Here is a 15672-nt window from a genome sequence, read left to right as displayed (position 1 = left end):
GTTACTAAGAAAGTCATGAGGAGGGGGCGCCTGGGTGGCTCAGTCAGTTAAGCATCTGCCTTCAGCTCAGGTCATGATCTCGGGGTCCTGGGATCGAGCCCCGCATCAGGCTCCCTGCTCAGTGGGGAGTCTGCTTCTCTCTCTCCCTCTGCCCTCTGCCACCCCCCCACCGCTTGTGCTCTCTCTCAAATAAATACACAAAATTGTAAAAAAAAAAAGTCATTAGGAAGAGAAAATACGTTTACAGTACTGTAAAATGTATTTTTTAAAAAATCCACGTGTAAGTGGACCTGTCCACTTCATACCCATGTTGTCCAAGACTCAACTGTGTGTATGTATTTGTGTGTTTCTGTGTGTGTGTAATCAGCACTATGATTAGCATTTTCCTTGTATGTGAATCTAGATTTCTTTAGTTATAGCTCCAGGAAACTTAAATGTGGGTGAATCAAATAATGAGGAGTATACATCCTCATACTGTGGGATCACACACATTTTCTGTACCTATGTAGTAATATTCACTTGATTGGCATTGCAAAACAAAGTGATATTTTCTGTTTGGACTCCTTTCTGTTGATACTGTACAAAGCCACATGGCCACTCCCTGAAATGGGAGCTGTAGCATTTACCAGTCTAACCTGTTAGGGTGTTCCTCACACTGGTATATTTTTGTCATTCGTTCCAAAATCAGTGATATTGAAACAAGTCAAAAATAACTACAAGCATATTATTTCTCTTTCCTGGTTTTCCTAAAAAGAAATGCTGTCTAACATGTATAGATTTTGCTTACTCATGCTATGGAAAAATAGATTGTTGATATTTCAGATACTTTGCCAGAAATTAAGTCCTTTTCAAGAATGAGCCTGCCAAATAATACTCTTTCCATAATTAAATTTCTTAAAATAGTCCGAGATCATACTGGGTAATCAGATGGGTGATTGAAAGTGGCAAGCTTAAATCTTAAAGCCAACTTCTGTAAGACAAGAAGCGTAGGAAAGCGCGTCCTCAGTCATCACCCAGAGCCTATGTCCTAGTCCCTTTCCATTCCCACCCTGAAACGATTTTAGTTCTGTCATCTGGGGGAATTTTACTGTAACAGATGCTTGATACAGTCTGCAGTCTGTGGCTTATTTTTTTTTAAGATTTTATTTATTTATTTGAGAGAAATAGAGCACGAACGGGGTGGGGCGGTGGGAGGGAGGGAGGGGCAGAGGGAGAAGCCGACTCCCCGCAGAGCAGGGAGCCCAAGATTGGGCTCCATCCCAGGACCCCGGGATCATGACCTGAGCCAAAGGCAGATGCTTCACCGACTGAGCCACCCAGGCGCCCCAGTCTGTGGCTTATTAAAAGAAGCATAGGCTCATCAGAGAGCTCCAAATTCCCCATTTAATGTCTTAGATCAGGTCTAAGACTTTCTAGGGGAGCCTAGAGGGCTAGCATGAATGAATCCAGGAGTCTTCCTCCTTTTCCTCCTTCCTGTGGGTTTCGCTATGAGTTGTAGCAACAGATTCCTCCTTCACTGTTGTGAATGCCTGATTTCAAATGGATGGCACAATCCCAGTGGGCTTATTGACTCAAATCTCAGCATTTGGGGCACTCAGTGACAACTGGAAGGCAACCAGTGACTCTCGGTGTTTCCCTGGGAGTGCACTATTAGCTGGAGTTTCAGAAGTGGGGGCGTGGGACCGCATAGGTGAGGGCAGTGAGGGGTGCGGGTGAGGTGAGTATATATGATGGGGGGGCATGAGTATGTATATATATTTTGTCTTTTGATTTGATTTTTTAGCTGTATAGTTTTTATTTTTTTTCAAACATTTAAAACATTTTTCTACTTATACTTGGAGTCGCTCAGTGACGTGAATGAAATAAGAATCCAGTCATGGTTTTGCAGTTAAATGGGAAGAGGACGCAATAGTGAAACGGACAGTGACTCGGATACAAAAATGCTTTCTCAACTTTAAAGTGTTAAAATGGGGACGCCTGGGTGACTCAGTCGGTTAAGCGTCTGTCTTCAGCTCAGGTCATGATCCCGGGGTCCTGGGATCGAGCCCCGCATCGGGCTCCCTGCTGGGCGGGAAGCCTGCTTCTCCCTCTCCCGCTCCCCCTGCTGTGTTCGCTCTCTCGCTGTGTCTCTCTCTGTCAAATAAATAAATAATTTTTTTTAAAAAAATAAGGTGTTAAAAAGTCGTCTTCTGTAGATGAACTGAGAGGGAAATCACTTGACTTCAAATTTTTCGTCTTAAAAAGTGAAGGTAATTGTAATTCCTAATGACTTCTCAGAGGTGTGTGAAGATTGTCCAGATATAATGGCTGTGGCAAGCCCTTGAAGGTTTTTAGTGCAAAGAAGCTGTTTAAATGTTCAAACAAATGTATCATTGCTGGTCTTTCCCCTATAGGTATTCAAGAGACGGTATTTTTACTTGACTCAGCTTCCTGACGGTTCATACATTCTCAACTCCTACAAAGATGAGAAAAACTCCAAAGAATCTAAAGGTTGCATCTACTTGGACGCCTGCATTGACGTTGTTCAGGTAGGGCTGTCGAAATCACCCTTTCTTCTCTTTCTTGAAGAGGGTTATTGACCAACTATTAAGAACCTCCGCATTTTTCTTTCGTGGTCAGTGGCATCTCCATCCACCAAAACATTTATACTAGGAACCTTAGAATCCTCCCCAGCGCCCTATTCTCGCTCTGTGCGAGAATTCAAGTGTTTACCCAGGCCTTTGGAGTTGGGCTCCACAGTGCTTCTTGATCTCTTACCTTCTTTCCACTCCCACTGCCCTTCCTCTGGCTCTCCTTTTGTCCTCTCTTGCCTAGTCTTGCCTTCCTGCCCTCTGATTTGTTGCCTTACTGTAATCCATCCTCTGAAGACAAAGCTGGGGTCCTTCACTTGTCTACTTAAAACCTTTTGGTTCTTGGGGCGCCTGGGTGGCTCAGTTGGTTAAGCGACTGCCTTCGGCTCAGGTCATGATCCTGGAGTCCCTGGATCGAGTCCCGCATCGGGCTCCCTGCTTGGCGGGGAGTCTGCTTCTCCCTCTCCCACTCCCCCTGCTTGTGTTCCCTCTCTCGCTGTGTCTTTCTCTGTCAAATAAATAAATAAAATCTTTAAAAAAAAAAACAAAAACCTTTTGGTTCTTGATTTATTATCTTGCAGAGGCTGAGCTAAAGCTCTTACCATGACCTTGCAGGTCACGGTGATTTAGCCTCAGCCTACCTTCTAACCTCATGCCCCCCGCACCCCGTAGACACTTCGCGCACTAGCTACTCTAGGTGTATTTGTCTTTCTTCCACTTGTTTCTCTGCTTGGCGTACACTTTCCCCTTCTGTTCCTGTTTGAACCTTATCTTTCAAGATTCCGTTCAAATGGCTCTTATGCCATGAGATGTTTTCTGTTTCTCTCCTCACCCTCATGCCCACCACATGGAAGGGAGCTCCCCCTCCCCTGTGCACCACTTTGCTTTTTCCTCCATCCTAGACTGAAATCATACTCCAATTTGTGGTACATCCTGCATATTCCTTCTGGGATTCTGGAGACCATGTCTTACTCATGTCCGTGTCCCCTGTAATAATCAGCATTGTTGTGCACCCAGGAGCGGCTTAACAAATGTTTGCCGATGTGAATTACCGAGGGGGCGTGGACAGAGATGCAGTGCGACACAGGGCTGAGAGATGATCTAAATAGGAAGTCCATTGGCCGAGAGAAGGAGCCATCACTACAGAGCCTGGGTGGCATGGCTGACTTTAAGGAGCACTTAGCTGCTGGGGAGGTGGAAGGTGCTGGTTCAGGGCACTCGTCCTACGTGAATCTTATTGTCAATTCCACTGAATCCCACTTATTATTAATCCCACTCAAATGAGATTGTCGTGTGGATTGAATAAAAAACACTTAAAAGGGGCGCCTGGGTGGCTCAGTCATTAAGCGTCTGCCTTCGGCTCAGGTCATGATCCCAGGGTCCTGGGATCTAGCCCCGCATCAGGCTCCCTGCTCAGCGGGAAGCCTGCTTCTCCCTCTCCCTCTGCCTCTCTTTCTGCTGGTGCTATCTCACTCTCTCTCATGCTCTCTCTCAAATAAATAAATAAAATCTTAAAAAAAAAAAAACACTTAAAAAAATAAAGATCTATGTGAATAAAAGGTGTCTTCATATATATATAATATATAAAATACATATACTATAAATATATTTAGTATACAAATATATATAAAATATATAACATAAATATATATATAATAGAAAAGTTTATATAAAAAATATATAACTATTTATAAATAAACAAACAAACAGCTTTCTTATGTTACTGGAAGAAAGAGGGCACACGATTCCCAGCTTTTCTCAATTAGTCTAGTCCGGATTTTGCCCTTCCTTTATAGTGTTCCCTGCCTCTGCTTTCTCCATCTATTTATGATTCCCCCTCCCAAATATTTTCAAATATATAAATCTTGAGGACTTGCTACAGCCGTTTAATTTCATCCTTTACTCTACTTTGAAGATGAGAAGGAGGATCTTTCTTGGTTCCTTCTTGAGTGATGGCCATGTAGTGGGAAATTATGGATTCGCGAGCCTTTCTTGAAATTAATGCCGAGGTATTTGGGAGAGGGGAGAGTGTGTCATTTCTTTTGTCACGACAGAGAAGGTGGTAGTGTAAAAGAAGGCGTCATCATGTTTGAGCAAAGGAGGTTGCTTTTGTTTTCCTTCTGTGCTAGTGTTTAGCATGGGTCATTTCCATATTTTTTACTGCGAGTCGCCATGTAATGTGATCCAACTCTAGTGTTCTTTTGTGCTAATTTGATGCACTTCATATCATGCATGGTACCGCGAACTTGGTTATCGGTAGTGCGTTTTATGGTGTGATGTGAAACAAGTACCAGGTTTATTTCAAATCCCATTTGAGCCTGTTTTCAAGGGCTGATTTTGAAAATCTACAAATACACACGACCAACTTGCAACAGGGTAGAAATTGTTACAAACATTTGCTGATTTTTATGGTGGCAGTTGGATTCTCTAGATGTGGAAGATGGGAAAGGGCCTTACATGATAATACTGTGTCAACAAGTAGTACCTCATGCCAACTTTGTTCATATACCACTGTGCTCAGTAGTGAGGGGAATAACAGAGGTACGTTTGACATAGTCCTTCATCGTCTGGCAGTTTCTATTTCTTGTTGAAAGAAGCAGTTCTTTCATGACAGTATTGACCTGGGTATGTGCTGAGCTGAGGTAAAAATAAATAAACGAATGAAGTCTAATATTGAAAGGGTAACTAAACTAACTGAACACATGCTTTTTCTTTTTCTCTCTAGTGCCCCAAAATGCGCCGTCACGCATTTGAACTCAAGATGCTAGATAAGTATAGCCATTATCTGGCTGCTGAAACTGAGCAGGAAATGGAGGAATGGTTGCTAACTTTGAAAAAGATTATTCAGATCAATACCGACAGTTTAGTGCAAGAGAAAAAGGAGACAGTAGAAACAACCCAAGGTCAGAATTTTTAAATGATTCATTATCGAGGTAAAGCTCTTATCTTTAATCTGTGGGAATGTCCTTTGTGTAGGGTGAATACAGAATTCTTAATCTTGAAGGTTGACCTACTTCCTCATTAGAAATAACTATGGAGCTTGGTAGGTTTTTTTTTAAGAGTTGATGCTGCATGGGTTCTGACACATGAAATATAACCAGACTCAAACGGATAGGGAATTCATGGCAGATTGTCAAAAGCCCGTTAAAGTTTTCCCTGTGCTTACATAATCAAAATTCTTTGCAGTAAATCTAGTAGGAGAGGATGGGGTGAGAGAGATAGTTAGGATATTCCTCTTAGGTGATTAGTAATGGTCTGCATGGTTTGGAACATCTGCTTTTAATGAATTTGCAGAAGATGAAACTAGCAGCCAAGGAAAAGCCGAGAACATCATGGCCAGTTTGGAAAGGAGCATGCATCCGGAACTGATGAAGGTACATCTTTCTTATGGCAACTTGCCTTCAACTGAGACAATGCAGGGTTCGCTATTAAAGTTTTAATGCTGGATTCCATTTGGCAATGTCATTTCTAAGTTAAAAACCACAGCAAATTAGTGAAACAGGTAGAGATTGTAAGAGAAAAGTTATACTCCTAAAGTTGGACTTAAAGGGCCAGCTAACAGTTTGGAAAATCTTACTATTTTTTTTTTTCTAGATGTCAGAAGGTACTTTCAGATTTTTGTGACTTTATTGATGTTCCTTCTTATTCAGCATAATTACTATATGTCATCCATAAAGTAAATATTCTTCATTCAAGGGGCTATTGATACAGATCAAACATGATGTTCAGTCTAATGATTTGCATATGTTAACTTCATATGAAAATCACATGTTCTGTCTATGTGTAAATACATATGTGTATATACATATGAATAATTTCATCAGATAAAGATTTGGGTGACCAGGGGCGCCTGGGTGGCTCAGTCGGTTAAGCGTCTGCCTTCAATTCAGGTCATGATCCTGGGGTCCTGGGATCGAGCCCCGCATCGGGCTCCCTGCTCCACGGGCGGCCCACTTCTCCCTCTCCCACTCCCCCTGCTTGTGTTCCCTCTCTCGCTATCTCTCTGTCAAATAAATAAACAAAATCTTAAAAAAAAAAAAAAAGAAAGAAAAGATTTTGGTGACCAGACATCATTTGTGTTAATTACTCTGCTCTTTGGAGTTTGAAATGAGCTAATTTAGAAAGTGTAGAGGCGATTATCATACCTATCTTAATAGGTTACATATTTTACTATGTGGACTCTATACTCTAGAAGAATAGAAGGTTATAACCCATTTATTCATTTAAATCCTCATTAAACCTATTTATATTTTTTTTACTTTGTTCCTCTTCCTAGACTACTAAGTTACACAAGCTCAGAAGTTATTTTTTCTACTTTATTTAATTTTTTTCTACTTTAAATTTATCCTTCTCTTAACAAAAAATTATCCCCCTCAAACTTCATAGTTTTCCAAAACTTAGGAACACACTCATGATCCCCCGATCTGGGTTTTCCATGATTTTGTTGATGTTAACGTATCCTTTCTGAGTCTTTGACATTCTAGGCTCTACAGCCCACTATGTTTTTCCTAAAGTTTTGGAATCAGAATTATGTATAATATCCCATGGCTAGCACGCTGACTATGGAAGAGAGAGTGTTTTGTCATTTATTTTTCTTTTGCATTCAAATCTCTTGGATTCCTTTTTTTTTTTTTTTTTTTTTTTTATACTCCGGTGGGCTGAGCAATATTCTTGATGTCCTAGAGACACATAGAAAGTGTAAGAACCTGATCTGTAGCTTATCATGGGTCCTAGTGATGGTGACTCACCCAGCAAGCGTTTTTTTTATCCATCTTAAGTAAATGGAGATGGGGAGTAGTATATTTCTGAAGATCTGTCAGATGGTGGTTTCCCCGACGAGATATTTTTAAGTAATCTTCACACCCAAGGTGGAACTCGAACTCACGATCCTGAGATCAAGAGTCGCATGCTCTACCGACTGAGCCAGCCAGGTGCCCTGCACAAACTAATTATTTAAATGTTATTTACTGGGTTGGTGAACACGTTGACATGCTGGGGTATGGCATGCCTGGAGAGAGCATGAAGGCACTGTGCCCCTGTTCCCATACTTTGTCTATGCATTTCTTCCATTTGGCTGCCCTAAAGTTGTATTTTTTAAAATAAGAAGGTGATCGTAAGTACAGAGCAAAAAATAAATAAATAAATAAATGTTATTTAATACTCATTTGAAGGAAGTGAAGTAATGTTTGGTGTGTGTATTTTTAATTTTAGTATGGCAGAGAAACTGAACAGCTAAACAAACTCAGTAGAGGGGATGGAAGACAGAATCTCTTTTCTTTTGATTCGGAGGTCCAGGTATTAATGATATATTTCTTTAAATAACCATAGAATTATTGCTTATTTAGATGAACAATGTCTGTGAAATGTTAAAATCACTGATTTCTGTACCACTGGGCGATACCTATTGCTTTATATTCATCATGTTCACTTCGAACAGGTAGCCTAACTGACTTCCCTCAGGAGACTGGCACAGATGCAAATAGTTTGGGATTGAATGCACATGTTTTGTTTTGTTTTGTTTTTCCCCTCCATTCCCTATATTTCTTTTCACCTCATCTCATTCCTCAAAAGAAATAAATGAAAGACTGTTTAAAGTTGGTTCCTGCGCTTTTAACCCACTAAATACAAGTGTGATCTAGTAGCAGCGAGTATCTGCAGTATAAAGAACACCAAGTCATATGAAGAATGTGGTTTATTTTCCACTCCTGATGGAGGCCTTGGAACTGGGATAACATTCATGTCTGGCTTAATCCCACTTTCAGTGGAAAGCTTATGTGTGTTTGTGTATCTCACCCTCTTTCATGAGAGTGAGGCCCCCTTTGTACTAAGATCTATGCGGCTCATATTTAATTCCCTATTTTCTGATCGAATTGCTGATTTGTTTAAATGGAAAGATTCAACTGTATGTAACTCTTACACATATTTTTCTTAACCTATTTCATGAGAAAAGTGAAATTATTTGGGGAAAGATGAATTTTTTTTCACTTTTTTCTACATGAGATTTATAATTAAAATTTGGGGATTTTTTTTTTGAAATAGAAAAGTTTGCATTATATGTGCATTATGGCTTTTTTATTCTCCGTGAAAACAGATCGTAAAAATGTAGTTGGGGGAAGACTGATTTTTGTTGTTTCTTCTTTGCTTCGAATGGTTTTCTAAATAAGTTTTTTTTTTTTAGTTTGAAATGGGAAAAGTATATAGTCTATATATAATGCAGACATTTTTCCTTAATAAAAATACCACACAAGAAAAAGAAATTATTTGGGGGAAATATTAAAAAAAAAAAGCTTTATCTCCTACTTTTTTTCATAGCGGTATGATACTGTTTGTGTAAGTTATGTGATTTAAAAAAAAAAAAAAAGTTTAGCTGGTCTTGAGAGTGTTAGTTCTAAGATACTCATTCAGAAAGTTGCTTGTTGCAGGCAAGTCTGAGCCTTTCATAGAGCCCCCCCACCCGCCCCGAACCCCTCCGTGATTGGGCTCTAATTGGACATGTCAGGACCTTTCATTGTACACAAAGAAGCCAATTGACTGTGGTTGAAACTCAATCCGTGTCTTTAAAAAAATTTGTGGTGTAGTGTTTTTGTGGTCATGGCAGTGAACTCAAACGTAACATCAGTTATCAGTGAGCTACGACAGCCAGTGAGGAATTCAGAGTTGTGATGAAACTTTAAAGCACAGAACAGTTGAATTTAATGTTGATTCCAGAAGGCAGCGTCCTCGCAGAGAAATCTGTGCTGTATGTGTTGAGTCTTAGCGCCATCCTAGGATGTCAGCCTTCTCTTTTGACCACAGTACGATGTTTAGAGAGAGATCTTTCTACCACTGACCTTAGAGAATAAGGAAACACTAACCGAAGGAGACAGCTCCAACTCGGGACTACTGGGAAAGGTCCCGTGTCCCAGCATTCGGACTCACGGGCCTCAGAAGGGAAAGGATTTGGGGGCTGAGGTGGTTTAGTCCAGTTTCTCTTCACATTCCACTGTTTGAATAAGGTAGAAGGGAGAGCAGATAAATGGGCGGAAATTAGAATTGATCTCCATGGTAATGACTTGCTTCTGCTGGCTCCAGAGATAAGTGTTCAAGAGGGAGCTGTCTAGTTCCACACATTTGTATTCGGTTTGTAGATAAATAGACTCCAGGGGTGGGGGGTGGGGGATGGCACTTTCAGGTACGAATATTATACTTAGGCCCCTAGAAGGAGGATTTTGTCAGTGATGCAGGCTAGGTCAGAATGGCTATAATTATCCAACACTCTTCCGGCACAATACCTGTTTTGGCTTGAATTACTTAGGCAGTTGAGAAAAATTCTTGTGTTTCTTGGCTTGAGTTTTCCGTATTGGCGGTATATTCTATTCAGATTCACTCAATCATTTCCCGCCTGCCTTGTCTCGGGTCTTAAAGTATAGTAAGTGGTCCCACAATCTATACTTTTCCTCCCATTTGTGAACAGAACGTAAAGTCTGTTCAGATACTCAGAATGAACGGGTTGAACTCAGGTTGCCTGAGCTATGTGAGCTGAGGAGGAGGATTCTAGGAGTTTCTTTGAGGAGGGACAGATTCCTCCCTTGCTGAAAGGAATCCTTGACTCCCAATATCTGTTTTTAAAACTTAAAAAAAAATTTTTTTTGAAATACCAATAATTAAAAAAAAATTATCTCTGTGGCAGTCAGGACACATCCCCCAGCTCTGTTAGAAGCTGAGCTCAGTGTTTATCACTTTTTGAAGCAGACGCCCCTCCCTCTGTTCATCGTTGAAATGTAGGTGGTCCGCAGGGTCTAGCTGCTGTTGACTCCCTACCTAATTCAGATCTCCAACCCAGACCTCTGCTGTTTCCCCAGCCACTTAGTAATCTCACCTCAAACTGGACACGTCTCGAACTGAGCTCACCATCTCCACTCCTCCTCCCCCACATCTACCATTCCGTGTTATCTTGCAACCAAGTTCATGACACCACAGTCGAATTGTCGAATTGTCTAAGTTAGAGACCATCGTGTTATTCTTGATGCCTCTCATGTCCATTCATGGCCGTTTTGCCTCCCATACGCCTCATAAAAGACACAGTCTCTACCATACTGGAACATGTATTTTGTGGGGAAGGCTAATAACAACTAAGGACATATGGAAAAGTCATGTTCGAAGACTTAAATCAAGGAAAGGGAGTATAGACTGTCAGAGTGTGCAGTCCCCTTAGGGAGTTAAGGAAGGTCTCTGTGGAAATGCCAGTGGATCGGAGACATGAATGAAATGAGGGAGTGAGCCATGCATCTGTCTGCGAGAACTGCAGATGCAAAGGCCCTGAGGTGGGTGTGTACTTGGTGTGTTGGAGAAATAACCAAGGAGGCCAGTGTGGCTGGAACAGAGAGTGGGGGTGGAGGGGAGGCAAGGGTGGTGGGAGATGAGGTCAGAGGATTGAGGGAGGTAAGGACTCCTGTCATATAAGGCTTCATAGGCCATGGTACAGACTTGTAACTTTTCCAGTGCTTTAGATCAGAGTTTCATCATCTCCCTCTAGGATTTCGCTGTCAGTGTTTGAACCTTGGTGTAAGGGCTCTAGAAAGACTTATTGAATGAAAAAAAGGGTTTGAATGAAGAATGGATAGAGAACCGTAGGATTCTGCAATTATTACTTATAGACCTATATTAATATGAATCCTGTTTTTTTGGAAATGATTTATCATCATCTGTTTTGTAGAGGTTGGACTTTTCAGGAATTGAACCTGATATAAAGCCATTTGAGGAGAAGTGCAATAAACGTTTCCTGGTGAACTGCCATGATTTAACTTTCAATATCTCGGGTCAAGTTGGAGACAATGCAAAAGGACCACCCACAAATGTATGTATGACTTTTCCTTCCACGTCCCTTAAACCAGCGCATTAAGGACATGCTTTGCTTTTTTTATCACTAGAAGTAATTTACGGGATGAAAATTCCATTGCTACGTGCTATGATAAATTTGACATGGCGGCATTTCATACATGCCTTTCTTTTGCCAAAATATGAATATGTTTTCATCCTGAGAGGATTCGTGAACATATCAACCTATTCAAAATGGCAGATAGAGTAGGCTCTTGACATTCAAAAGGGACATGTGTCCCCGAACCTGGACCATCCTCCAAGTTGCGAATTCTGCCAGAGAATGTGACTTCTTTTGTGAGACTGGCTCATCACAATGAGTAAGGAACCCGCAAACCAGGTGGGGATACAGATGCTGTGCAGCCTGCTAGTCTCACTCCTTCTCCCAGGGTGAATTCATTTTGTTCTTCACAGAAAAAAATTCTAATTATGAGCCATCGTGGATCATTTGAGTTACTCAGAAACACTTGAAACCGTTAAGTGTAAAATCACCAAAGAGACTGCATTTTATGCTCACCTTTTTTTGGTTCTGGTTTTGTCTTTGACAAATATCCACAGTGATGATTTATTCTCTTCCAGAGTAGCTAAAATGCACTAGCAGACTTCCTGTGTATAAAGGGTTAATCTTTATGCCATTTGGCACGAAATTTCTCTTTGTGACCAGCTTTCAAATGCCATCTGTAGGGAGGAATCGTGTCTTCCGAAAGTGCTGATGGGGCAAAGCTTTTGTCAAGTCATTTGATGTTGACTGATATTAGCTCTTATTAAAGGTATAATCTAGTAAGCTGTAGCATAACAAAAGGGAAGATTTATTTTTGTTCGATAATATTGGCATTGGTTTTTTTTTTTTTTTCCGCGATTTCAGTAAACCCATGGAGAATTACATTTTATTCAGAGACCAATTGATGTTCTTTAAATGTGGCTTCTGCGTTCTACTCCTTTAAAGAAAGTGTAACTTGCAGAATTATTTATACCTGACAAAAGTTAACATTTGATAGCCTGTTATTTTAGAGCACTCCTTCAAAATAGATGCAAATGAGCCCTAATGCCATTTTAGCTAAATGCCATACTCAGAAAGGAACTGCAATCGCAGAGCCTCGAGGAATCAAAACATCATTTTGTCATTGGCGTCCCTCCCCCACGCCCCCCCACCCCCCCCCGAAAAGTCTTCGCTTCCAAATGTCGTTGTTTTCATTCCCAGGTTGAACCCTTTTTTATCAATCTCGCCTTATTCGACGTAAGGAACAACTGCAAGATTTCAGCTGACTTCCACGTAGACCTGAATCCCCCATCTGTCCGGGAAATGCTGTGGGGCCCTTCAGCCCAGGTGGCTGGTGATGGAAACCTGACGAGCTCTTCCCCGGAGCCTTTCATTCATGGAATTGCTGAATCCCAGTTACGCTACATAAAGCAGGTAACGAGTCCCCCTTTAGCCTTCCGAGTGAGAAATCGAAACAGCCCCGTGGGTTCTTTCACCCGCCCAGACCGATGTTCTCCCGGGCATTCCCATCTCTTGTAAGGTCAGTGGCCAGGTGTTTTTCTGGGGACTGAAGTGGGAGGGACAGGATGGAAACCAGCATATGCTAGCACCACCTCAGCGAAGTAACATTTTCAGTTGGGACCGTGATGTGAGCCTCAGAGGAAGCATTTTGTGAGCTGGAATGTAGGTCACACCGACGGATGCAGGCACACCCCCATGCTCCTGTGCGGACTTGTGAGCAAGGCGGTGGGTGCCCGAAAGGCTTGTTTCTTCAAAGAAAAAATGGACCCTGCCATAGCCCCCCCATCCCTAATTCCCAGCTCCGTTAGGAGTAGGTAGCTGGGTTTGGGTTTTGGTTTTTGCCTTGGTGTGCCATCTCGAGTTCCAGATATCTGTTAAAATACCATTAGATTTTTCCATAGGACAAGAGCAAAAAGCACCCCCTTGCAGAAATTTAGGAGCTATGTACAGAACTTTACAGAACTTCAGCTGAAGCCTGGCTGCTGACCAGACAATGGAGTTCTGAGTGTGTTCACGGAAAACAAGGAAATTAGGCAGGGAAGGGAAGGTGCCCGTCTGAATGAAACTTCACCGTTAGGGCAAGTCTTGTGACGGTCACATTGGAGGCTGTGTTTTTGGAAGGTTCAAGTACAGGACAGGGGTTCCGTGTGTCTGTTCGGCTACAGCCCTGGCTGAGGTGCCGTTAGATCAATGTTCCTCAAATTCCTGGCCCACCAGACTCCCACAGCAACCAGACCCCCCAACACTGGCGATCAAATTCGTCCAGAAAATCGTTCCTGTCAGTGGCCAAGTGGTAGATGCCCCAGAGCTAATCTCCCATGTTGTCCGGAATTTGGGGAGCTTCATGTGCAAGCGGGCAGTGTCCATGCTGACCCCACATGAATAGGTAGTTTTAATGGAGCATAAAGGCTCTTTATACGAGGAGTTCTGATTGAAGAGCAGTGGGAGGGGACGGCTTATGTCACATACATAATGCCGCGTTCTCTGTCCTGTCTGGTGCAAAGAAGCCCCTTTAGAAGGAGCCTGACACATCCCTGGCATTTTGACCTCCGACCACACTGCAGGCCACGAGAGGTTAGGCAGAACAGAATTGATGGTCTTCCTTCCCAACTTTTGCAACTAAAAGGAAACTAGACTGTGACATAGAATTGAAACTGGAAAGAGGCACAAGAACAAAGCAGCTCACGTTGTAAGATTTATTTTTCCCCCAATAAAAACGTGGTTCCTTTTTTTTTTTTTAAAACAAACATAGTGACGATTCTTCTTTTTTTTTTTTTTTTCAAGATTTTATTTATTCATTTTGAGACACAGAGAGAGAGAGAGAGCATGAGCAGGGAGAGAGGCAGAGGGAGAGGAAGAAGCAGGCTCCCTGCTGAGCCAGGAGCCTGATGTGGGGCTCGATCCCAGGACCCTGGGGTCATGACCTGAGCCGAAGGCAGAAGCTTAACCATCTGAGCCACCCAGGCGCCCCTCCTTTTTTTTTTTATTATAAAGCTAAATGTATTATTATGTAGAAAACCCAAACAATACAAAACGCATAAAGAAGAAAAAGTCACCCCCCATAGACAATAACTGTCAACATTTTGGCCAACCTCTTTCTAGACATCTCTGTGTTTATATAAACACATAGATCTTATGTATGTTCTTATACAAAATAGATCCTGTTCACGCCGTTTTATATCTACTGTATTTATTTAATATCACATTTATCCTATATCAGTATCTCTGGATCACTCACATTCTTAAAGGCTAATGTGGTATTCCATCAACCTAGCTAATTGGGATATTTGTCATTTTGGGATATCATAAATAACACTGCGTTGAACATCCTTGTGCATGCATGTTAGCTCACTTGTTGAATTATCTCCTTAGAATAAATACCAAGCATTGGGGTTTTCTGGGCTCGGGATTATGCTCACTGGCACAGATTTTACATGTGCAGTTACTTCCCTCTTTGCGCTCTGGATCTGTGGTAGTTTTACATCGCCTCTTTTTTTTTTTTTTTAAGTTTTATTTATTTCTTTATTTGTCAGAGAGAGAGAGAGAGAGAGAGAGAGAGAGCACAAGCAGGGGGAGGGGCAGAGGGAGAAGCAGGCTCCCTGCTGAGCAAGGAACCTGATGCGGGGCTCGATCCCAGGACCCTGGGATCATGACCTGAGCCGAAGGCAGACGCTTAACCTACTGAGCCACCCAGGCGTCCCTATGTCGCCTCTTAGTTTGTTACTCAGATAGATTATGCTTGTCACATGTGTGAACATTCGCTACTATGGCGTATGCTTCTAGAAGAGATTGAGCAAGTACAGTATAAAAGTATTTGAGAACCTGCCATTGAATTATGTGTAAAATTTTCTGCACCATATCAAATAAGCCCTTTTAAGCCAATGACGTATTTACTTTATTTCTTCAGTGTACTTAGCTGTACGTTCAAGGCATGGAGTTTAAGTTGTGGTTGTGGGCATCATCCCACTTGTAATCTAGGTCGGGAAGAAAATCAACAGTTTTTTCAGTATCTCCCGTATGCCAGAATTTCCCATCAGTGTCTCATGTAATCATCATAGTCTTGTGAAATAGTGTACTTACGCTGATTTGGAGGGGAGGAAAGGGCAGATCGTGAGGTGAAGTAAGCTGCCCACCATTACACAGCCCACAGCCGTGAAGGCAGGATTGGAACCTGGGTCTGTTGGAAAGACCCCAGTCAATAATGGCCGGCAGAATGTAATTAACATACTGCACCCTGTCACACAA

At 41.9% G+C, this 15672-nt stretch overlaps 1 protein-coding gene across 2 annotated transcripts in view; it reads left to right on the top strand.

The window, feature by feature from the left end:
- DOCK11 (dedicator of cytokinesis 11) overlaps positions 1–15672 on the top strand; it is a 179719-nt gene that overhangs the window by 62746 nt on the left and 101301 nt on the right. For both annotated transcript variants that reach the window (XM_044911764.1, XM_044911765.1), the window contains 6 exons: positions 2394–2528; positions 5296–5473; positions 5865–5944; positions 7782–7865; positions 11266–11406; positions 12628–12840. In XM_044911764.1, the coding sequence (XP_044767699.1) occupies positions 2394–2528; positions 5296–5473; positions 5865–5944; positions 7782–7865; positions 11266–11406; positions 12628–12840 (831 nt within the window). The remainder of the gene's footprint in view (positions 1–2393; positions 2529–5295; positions 5474–5864; positions 5945–7781; positions 7866–11265; positions 11407–12627; positions 12841–15672) is intronic.

This window comes from Neomonachus schauinslandi, chromosome X (genome assembly GCF_002201575.2).
Source record: "Neomonachus schauinslandi chromosome X, ASM220157v2, whole genome shotgun sequence".
In the NCBI taxonomy this organism is placed as follows: Eukaryota; Metazoa; Chordata; class Mammalia; order Carnivora; family Phocidae; genus Neomonachus; species Neomonachus schauinslandi.
Note: the sequence above shows the minus strand (reverse complement) of the source record. Positions and strands in the feature narration are given on the sequence as shown.